At 35.6% G+C, this 10,084-nt stretch overlaps 1 protein-coding gene across 1 annotated transcript in view; it reads right to left on the bottom strand.

Moving 5' to 3' along the window:
• Nucleotides 1-5,049: 5,049 nt before the first annotated feature.
• Nucleotides 5,050-10,084, bottom strand: part of LOC128607272 (alpha-2-macroglobulin-like protein 1) — a 31,977-nt gene continuing 26,942 nt past the window's right edge. The window contains exons 29-34 of the mRNA XM_053623946.1: nucleotides 8,985-9,200; nucleotides 7,233-7,351; nucleotides 6,414-6,522; nucleotides 6,178-6,243; nucleotides 5,202-5,307; nucleotides 5,050-5,090 (exon numbers count right to left, since the gene is read on the bottom strand). Coding sequence (XP_053479921.1) covers nucleotides 5,050-5,090; nucleotides 5,202-5,307; nucleotides 6,178-6,243; nucleotides 6,414-6,522; nucleotides 7,233-7,351; nucleotides 8,985-9,200 — 657 coding nt within the window. The remainder of the gene's footprint in view (nucleotides 5,091-5,201; nucleotides 5,308-6,177; nucleotides 6,244-6,413; nucleotides 6,523-7,232; nucleotides 7,352-8,984; nucleotides 9,201-10,084) is intronic.

Raw genomic sequence — 10,084 nt, 5'->3', positions numbered from 1 at the left:
TACGGTATGAGATTTGGACGTTTCAGTGAGCCGGTCCACTGTACAGTTCGATTGAACTGCTACTGTACATCCTCTTATCTGTTGATTAAATGATGGCACTCGTCATAAGATTAGAAAGATCGAGTTTATATCTTTCACACACTCGTGTGTTAGAAAGGCACAAACATTTGCGGTCCTGCATGATTTTACGTTACACCGTAAGAAATTTAATTGACACACGTTTTCCTCTTTGCCCAGACTTGAGCCGATGTGCCAAGACGTGTTTGGTGTCCCAAATTGGTTTCTTTGCGTATTGAGCACATATTTTTTAAAACTTGTTCTTAAACCTGTAATAATTTTACCAAAAATATTTATAATCACTATTGCTGTACAATGAATATTACACATTTGTTTGCCTTCTGTTTAAATTATTCTGGCCCAGAAATTAGCTCCGCCCCGTCCAGTTCAGTCCTGGGGATCTCGGACTGACGATTGCGCGTCTTGGTTCAAAAGAAAAATTGGAATTCGTATTTTATCTACCTGGATGGGTCTTAATCTACCTGGGCGGGTTTTAATCTACCTGGGTGGGTCTTAATCTACCTGGGTGGGTCTTAATCTACCTGGGCGGGCCGTCCAAGTAGAGCCTATATATGTGAAACACTGCTGTCTACTAAAACCATCAGCATGTGTGAAGAATTTTAGCAATATTGCTTAAAATGCGTAAAGGCACAGTATATTGATATGATATTGGTTGAGATAGTCTTCAATAACTTGTTAAACTCTTAGCTACAGAGCTACTAAATAAAATAATAGTTATGCACCAAACATGCCTTGGCTGATTGGCTATATTTGAGATAAGTGGAACATTATGTACATTGCTTTTTCTTTTCAAACCATCCCTGATGATAATAGATCTTATAATAGAGGTATAGATGAGCTTTTGTCTATGTTTCCTGTCTGTATTTAGTTTGTTTATCCGCTGTAAAGAACATCATGTCTGCTGCTAATCATTCCCAGTCTTCGCTGAAATCTTCTCTGAAAATCCGGTGTCGATTTCTGAACTCCACAGATTTTAAGAGCCAGACGTAGACGTGAAGTCCATCGCTGATGTAAATAACTGTATCTGTGTATGTAAATATGCCACAATGATATAACCGATGGCCTTAACAATGCTATTTATACTCAACCCATTCCCAAAGTCGTAAAGATGTATGAAGACATTTTTAAAGTCTGTCCTGCTATTAGATTTGTATCATAACATCCCTTTAAATTGTTAGCACAGTGGATTAATTACAGTGATAGAAATATAAATCTACAGTATGTACAAGGAGGGATGTTCTCAAATGATTTTTGTCTTCCTCTTTTCTACATTTTCTTTTAATTTTCCCGACTGGCTCTGACTGCAGATCACAGAAAGCAGAATGAACCTGCTAATGTTTTCATGTTCACCCGCTAGCTAGCTAAGTGGAGCGAACCTGACAGGATTCCTGACAGGATTTAAGTCTTATGACAGAAATCCTGTCAGGTTAGGTCATGTTCTATAGCTAGCTTTAGCAGGGAAGCAATTTAATTTTAAAATCTTTTCTGAAATGCTGTCATATATCAGTCAAAATTAATCACTGCCTGTCATGTTAGCTCATATTTTCTAGCTAGTGTTAGCAGTGAAGACTTTTATCAATTTGATTTAATAATCCTCTCAGAAAATACTATCAGGTTAGATTGTTAGCTAGCTAGTGTTAGCAGAGGAAAAAAAAAATCAGTAACTTTTGTGAATTTAACATTTCTGTAATGTTAGCTCATATTTAACTAGCTAGTATTAGCAGTTAGCATTAGCAGTTACAAACTAATCTGACAGGATTTCTGAGAGGATTTTTTTTTTTTTAATCCAAATTCATAAGCATTCAGTATCTTCACTGTTAGCACTAGCTAGCTAACACATAGCTAACAGCAGCATCTCTGACAGGATTTTTACCTCACATTCAATTCAAACTCTTCACTGCTAACATAGCTAGCTAACATGAGCTTACCTGACAGGATTTCTAAGAAAGCTAGTTTTTTATAGGACAGGTTGATATTTATAAATGTTGTAAAGATATCAGTGAGTTTATATAGCACATGGACTCAAAAACATACCCTGTGGTCTGCACACAGATCCTCCACAAATCTTCTGTCTCACTTGTTTATCTTTATTGCTTTTTTTTTTCTTTTTCTTTCCTTCAGCTCTGCTTATGGTGTCTTTGTTATTAGGTCAGTTTATAAATAACAATGTTTCGTGATTAATAAATGTTTTGAAGCAGCACACAGTCTAATCTTGTGGTCTAATTGTGTGGCAATATGAGGTATTTCTGTCAGCTGTCTCATTTCTGATCATCTTTATTGCTAATGCTATTTAGCATACATAGAGTCACCTGACAGGATGTTTGTAAGAGGATATACATATACATATATATATTTTAAATCAAATTAATAAACTTCCATATTTATCATCACTGCTGACACTAGCTAGCTAACATGATCTATCCCAGTGGTTCTCAACCCGGGAGGCGCGGAGAGATCGGAAGAGGGGCGCAAATTGTTTTCAAGAAAAGAAAAGAAAAGACAGGGCATCATTTGGGTACTCTGTGTATTTTATTGCTTTTCCAGTAGAATGTGTGTGAATAAAATTCTCTCCCTCTGTAATTTCTTTTTTTTCGGGAGAGGCGGAGCTTCGCCTGCCATTTATCTAGCCATCAGTGCTAGTGACGGGAAGTTCAGATCATTTTACTGACTCAGATCTATGAATCTCGTTCAGAAAATGAACGAATCTTTTTTTCCGAGTCATTTCGTTCATTTCTGCAGCACATAATTAAAATGTTATGTTAAATTCTCCAACACATCTAGTACTTAATAAACTATAAAATGAACTATAGGCTAATGCAACCAAGGCCGAATTATGAGAAACAGAAATGATTAATTAATAACTTAGCTGGGTCTTCAGGCTATGCAGTCTGTTAGTTCACACCCTTTTCTAAAATTAGAGCTCCTGTTTTGAAGACTTTGTTTCATATGCATACCTGTGTCACGACATACAGTATATTAAAACTATATTAGCTGAAGATGTTGGTAGGAAAATAGGGTATTTAAACTGACTGTACCTTATCCGGTAAGTACCTTATCATTTTGTCAACAACAACAACCACCATACAGTAAATGTTCTTTTGCCCTGAACATGACACCAGTGTGCAACAGCAGAGCGATCAAATTACAGAAAACACGCTCTGTATAAGAGAACACAATGCATCTTGTAGGAAAGCATCAGGCTCAGTAATGAAATCTTAATAAAACTGTCTTTAATTAGAAACAAGGCTTTGCTAGATTATTAAGGTTATCCTAGAAGCATCCTTTTCGCCTATTCAAGACTAGAGTAAAATCACTTAGAATTAGGTCTGAATCAGTATACTAACACTTTAAAGCTATATATAAAGCTCAAATATCAGCAATCAGGTCTATATCAAAGTAAAATTAGAATTAAATTAAACTAATGAGCCTGTATGAATATGTTTAATTGTTTCTATAGTAACAGCTCATTCACAGGTACTTGTATGGCACATAAACAGACTTAAACGTGTTTGTAATCGTTGATATGGTGCCACTTTCATTGATAAGGAGCCATTTATTTAACATTTATGGAAGGAGTCTCCAGTGTCAGCACTTTGTAACAGTCAGGGGTAAAGACGTAGCTGGGGAAGTCTTCAGGATAGACGGTCCTGAAGGAGTTTACACTCTGCAGTTTCTCAGCAATAAGCTTAACAGGAATTAACTTGTTCACAATATTAAATGCAACTTTAAACGGATAAAAGCTATGGCGTGGCGTAGAAGAGGAATAATATACTTTGGGGCATGCTGTTCTAGGAAAATAATCAACTTCAGTGTGGTACACATTGATCAACTCTTCTACACATCACATCTCAGTGATTATTTTCCTACAACAGCACAACCATGAGTGTTTAAACTATCAATAATGAACAAGGTTGCAGTCTAGAAGCATGGAACAAGACTTTGCAACAACTGACTATAAATTAAATAAAATACATACATAGACGAGATGAGAAAACAAGACACAGGTGAAAATAATGATGACTGGAGCTGGAGGAAATGTACTGTATGTACACATGTATATCTGTTGTATGGCCCTCACATGTCTCATATGAAGTGTGGACCTTTAAAAGACCGAAGTAGAACAGGTTAATCACACCTCATCTCGGGTTTCCTACAGAGAGACCTGATCAGCAGACACCAATCTAATGACCATCAGGTCAACTTTTATTTTATTTATTTTTACATCTACATTTGATTTTAATTATATACCGATTTTATATTTTTATTATAATTTTCTTGCTCATCAGGTTCATTTTCAAAAGAGAGAGAAATTTGCGAGCTGTGAAAGTGTAGGTGAGTGAGCGAACACTGCCATCCTCTGGAGCAAAGCAACACATACAGTACAGAGACACTAAATAAAGATGAAGGCACAGGTTTTAGTGCTTACACACGCCATATACATCACTGTTCAAGTGCTTTTGAAAGTTACATTACTTAAAGAGAAATGAACAGCTTTACAACGTGCAGGTAAATCAAGAAAAGCCACGAAATGATATTTAGCGTTCAGATTTTAATCCGTATTTTGTCATCTTCAAGAAATTCATCCGAACAGACATCGTCATACTATGTTCATGCTACTGATCGTTTTCAGAAAAAAAAAGTAAGTAGTTATCAGAATTTTCACGTCAGAGTTCAAATTCAAAATGTGAACAATATGGTGAAGACATTTCTGCTGTGCTGCTCAGGATCGACACATTCAATCATTTCATTAACATTTTTGCTCAGCACCTCATGAACTGCCTCGTGATTACATCTGCAGAATAAAGACTTTTAAGTAGATGATCTACAATATAAAGAAACGGGAATTTTTAACAAATCATTTAGTACTTACTAAACGTTTATGAAATTGCAAAGTTTTACTGTAGATGAAAGTAAAATATGGAGAAAAAATTGAAAAGGAAAAGAGATGGATTAAAGCGCACGTTTTCTGTATTAAGTGCATGGTGAGGCGTATTCAGTTACAGCCGAGTCACCTAAAGTCAAAGATAAAAATAGAAAGCATGGTTAAGTTCATACACTAAGCTTTTTGGACAGAAAAACATCTGCTTTTAATGATTGATAAAGATTAACAGAATGATGCGTACCGGTCTCGTAGTAGTCGTAAACCTTCACAACGGCTGGTTTCAGGTTCGCCACTGCAATGTCCTGCACGATCCTCAGGGTGTACACCTTCTCCACTCCTTTTGTCAGCTGAAACAGACAGGAGATATTAAACTAAATTAATCCTCCTGTTCTGTTCAGACCATCTCATTACATTTTATAGCAATGTAGAATAATAATAATAATAATAATAATAGTTCAATCTTCATTTAAATAATATTGATGGAAATCAAGTCTGTGATCAGGGATCCCGATCCCACTGATGGCTGATGACAGATTAAGAGGCGGAGAAAATGAGATTAAAACTAACCACCTTTTCTAAATATTTTATTACACCATGAAGTTGCTTGTGATTGGTCAGAAGGAATAAAACTCTGTGGTGCTGTTATAGTAAAATACTAAGTGTCAGGGTGGTGTGATGAAGCGGACTTACTGTTACCAGCCCAATGCTGGTAATGTTTTATTCCTGTTTATGTGTTTTATTCCTTTTATACCACAACGATTTCCAAATACTGTTAAATACAATTTTTATTAGAGAACGTCATACTTTTGATCAATTTATAGTTACATTTAATTCTGTGGAACATGTTAGTTCCTGTTCTCACTCTCAAAAATAAGAAAACATTTGACATGTTCCTGAGAAACCACATGTAAACCCCTTCCTGAAGATGTTGGAATTTTTTTTTTTTTTTTAATGTTACAACTTTAACTCGAACGGTCACAAAGCAGTGACATTGGAGACTCCTTCCAATGTCTCTTTACAGAAAACTATATCAACAATTATGCATTTTTAATCTGTTTATGTTATAGGAAATTCATCAGCACAGAGCTGTGATCATTTTTTATAACAGCAGCTCTGACAGTTTTGCAGCTACAAATCACAGGTTTATACGAATGCGCTTGTTCTAATATGCTATTGTGGTTTGTGTTACATTGTAATAAAGCTGTGTGTGCTCTTACTCCATTCAGGTAGATAATGACTTCACCATCAGCTTGATCCACACGTTTCACAGATCCATCAGTCAACTGTAAGAACAAAACCATGTATGTGAATACAAACTGATCCAGTTTAATATGATAACGAGTAAAAGTGTTCGATTTGTGGAATGAAAACTGTTCCGTCACCACGGCTGAACAACTATTCCCTGATACTCAATGTTCAGTGAATAATAATTAAAGTTAAAGGTCTACGTTACATTTGGACTGCTGTTCACAAGCATCACAGACGTCTTGTCCGCACTGAATCCAGACAGAAGCTTGACGTTAATGATCACCATGTTGGTCACCAATCGTTGACCGTTATACCTGAAATCAAAAGATCATTAAAGCCCTCACATTTTATGATTTGCTCATCAAAGGTTATGAAACATTTTCTAATACAATTAACTCTGCTTTCTAAAAGTTAATTCTACCAGAGAAAAATGACTATTATACTCAGATTATGTTTATTATTGCAGTTCAGTGTTTTAACTGTGTCAGAAATCCTCATAAATATACATATACATGCTCAGTTAAAACTGATATCTGCACATTATGTTTATACAATGACTCAGATTTATATTTATCTAAATCAATAAGTATAGATTATTTCATGAATAATTGTTTTGTCTCTCGTGGCCCTACAGTAACTTACATTATAGCAGCTATAAACCCCTCATTCCGTCACCACCTCACTTTTTTCCTCTCTTGAAGTTAATAAAACAAAAATAAAACCCAGCTTGTCGTGTTATTGAGAAACCGCAAAGTGTAAACTCTGTCCTGAAGATCTCGGAAAACTGAGTTACAGCTTTACCTCTGATTGTCAAAGCCCTGACACTGGAGACTCCTTCAATAAATGATAAACGTCTCCTTAGAGAAAACTTCTCCAAGCTGCTAAGTGTCAAAGCAATTTATAAGGAAAGAACTTTTGCATTCCTTGTCAACTATATTGTGGCATCAATGTAATAATTGTAACAGGCATTATTTACAATAGTACATAAATATGCATGCATACATTAATTGTATATGGAGCTCACCTGACACTAATGGTCACTTCAAAAGATAGATTTGGGACCTTGCATTTTCCAGATGCTGAGACCGAGATAGTAAATGCAGACTGGTCAGGAGGAGGAGGGACATTGTAGCACAAAGTGAACTAGAAGGAAAAAAAACCCAACGATATTAGCACAACTAATCCTCTTTTTTATCAGGGTTGCCAAGTTTCACACATTTGGCAGGAGACACACGCCATCTATCAAATGTATTACATATTAAAAGTGAAGCCAGCGTAAAAAATACAACAGTCACAAATCTGCTCGTAGGATTTACTACATACCTGTAGTTTTAACATCTTTTAAACAATTATCTCTAAATAAATCAAAATATGCATCTAAAAAAAAAGAATTATTTTAATACATGATTTAGATTTTAATAAATTCGATCCTGAGGTAACGGTAAACTCGTTAGCTTAGTTTTCATTTAACGTGAGGTCACAGTTGCAAACAGTGAGCGTACTACATTAAAACATACTTAATTGATCTTGGTTAATTAGCCAGTTAACATTAAATCTATAAACCAGCTGAAACATGTTACTTAGGGAGCACTGAAGAGATGAGGACCCTGTCCTTACACTAGAAATGTGCTGGGAGCTTTAACATTTTTACCGTTTTCTTAAGTTTCTTCTTTTATATGCTCATGTTCAAAAGGTCTTCAAAGTATATCTTAAGATCAGTGTTATAGAATGTAATATGAAGGTTTTTTTTTTCTTTTTGTAGTTCCTCTCATCTTGTGAATGCAAAACTAAAATAATGAAAAGATTAATGATGTAATTTTGTGTTTCAGAAAAGTAAAATATCACAGGGTTTTAATTAATTATTTGAAGGGTCCATTTTAACGTGAACATTAAATGAGGTAGAGAAGACAGATTTATATTTAAAACGTTCTGTCCAGGTTATAAATGGTGAGGTTTAAGCCAGCTTGATTTGCATGAAGGATTAGATCAAACAATAATGGAGTTTATTATAAAAATTATTACTAAAAAGTTTATCAAAAACAATAAGACCATTTACTAAAAGTTGGGGACTTTGTAAGGTTGAATCATTAATATCGATAACTGAAGATTTGGTTAAAGTTGGTATGCCACTGGGGATAGTCTTAAATATTTTTTAAAAAGTCTTTTTCCAGTTAGAAGTGTATAATTACCCATTCTTGTCAATAGGCTCGTTTACAGTTAATATGTTATGCTGGAACCAATTCTCCATGGACAGTGACTTGTTGTTACATGTGAAATTACCATTGTTCCAGATAAAACATCTATTGGGAGAGAAATTGTGCATGTACAAAAGTGACCAGTACGGTAACGCTTGTTTGTCATAGTCACGCTAAAACGTGCTTGACAGTTAATACCCATGGATTTGTATAATGTTGTGGGCGGGACACTTCAGATTCTAGACAGTATTTAATTGGACAGAAAATCTGATGAAGTTGAAGTGTAGAATGATGCCATCAAAATTGTTGATCCGTATTGGTGTTCGAGAAAGACGGTAAATTTTGAATGTGTATATCTTCCATGTACACATGTTTATGGGTAAACTGAAAGCAAACATGTTCATACGAACAGCCTGCAAAGACAAGGGCACGGTGAGGAAGAGAGAGAAACCATCAAACAGAAAAAACTGATGAGAATTATTGGGTAAAATGTGTGAAATGTCCCATTACATGAAGCTTTCACTCATATTTACACCTGAGGAACTGTGATAAAGTAAAGTGGGAAATGGTGATGTACAGACCTGCACGTACACACAGCCTTTCCCTTGTGCTGTGACGTTGTAATCTCCAGGAACCTCCTCCAGCTGACTCTCCTGATACTGCAGCCTGTTACTCTGATTGATGTTAAACGTGTTAATCACCCCTGATGGTGATGTTATAGTAACATTAACATCTCCTGCTGGACTGTAGGTGATGATACTGTATTTCGCCAGAGCCTGGAGAGCCACGACAGTGTCCTGTATGATGGATAAGAGTATAAAGAGAACAAAAATGTGATCAAACTATTCATGAGGTTTTATCCAAGTGAACATTTTAACTGTAGTAACCAGATGTATGCTTCTATAATAGAAAATTTTATTTTATGATACAAATATTAACAAGTACAGTAATAGTTAGAGGGACTCGATCCGAAGTAGAGTCCAATTATGATCGAACTTGGGCATGTCTCACACTCGGGTAAATTTGTACTCAAACTTGACACAACTCGTGCATTTCGGACGCGGAAGTTTTTCAGAGTACAGTCAAGTCCACGTCACGTGTAACACGAAAATAAACATAAATGAATAGCAACATAAAGTTAAGGTAACTAGAAATGAATGAAGGTCTCCCTCGCTCTCATCGTGCGAGTACCGGATTGAGTTCTCTTTAGCGGCTTATTACGCTTGGACGGTCAAATAAATACATACACACGTCAACATGCAGGTCTGGCTGAGTATTCATGTAAACACAGTCAGTTATGTCTTAAATGAATGGAAACAACTGGGGGGAAAATCAGGTGTCAATACAGTATATAATAATATGTTGGACCTGTGCATTAGGTCTTAAAGTGATCGCGGTCTAATAAACCTGCTGCTGTTTGTGTCATTAATGGAAATCAAACAACAGACAGCCATTTCATCCAATTCATACCCTAGAAATATAATACAAGTTTTACATATACCGCTATATCCTTTTTTTTTTATTTTTTTTTTTTTATATAAACCATTTGTATAGGAAACTAGTAAGGCCTCACCTGTGTCCAACTCGGCCCATTTTGGACACGGATTCAGACTCAATTGGTTAATGACGTGGTCTCGACTTGAACTCAAAGGTGGGCTTAAACCCAACACTAGTAATATAA

This window comes from Ictalurus furcatus, chromosome 5, assembly GCF_023375685.1.
Source record: "Ictalurus furcatus strain D&B chromosome 5, Billie_1.0, whole genome shotgun sequence".
Taxonomy (NCBI): Eukaryota; Metazoa; Chordata; class Actinopteri; order Siluriformes; family Ictaluridae; genus Ictalurus; species Ictalurus furcatus.
The sequence above is the reverse complement of the archived record's forward strand: the minus strand, read 5'-3'. Positions and strand labels throughout refer to the sequence as shown.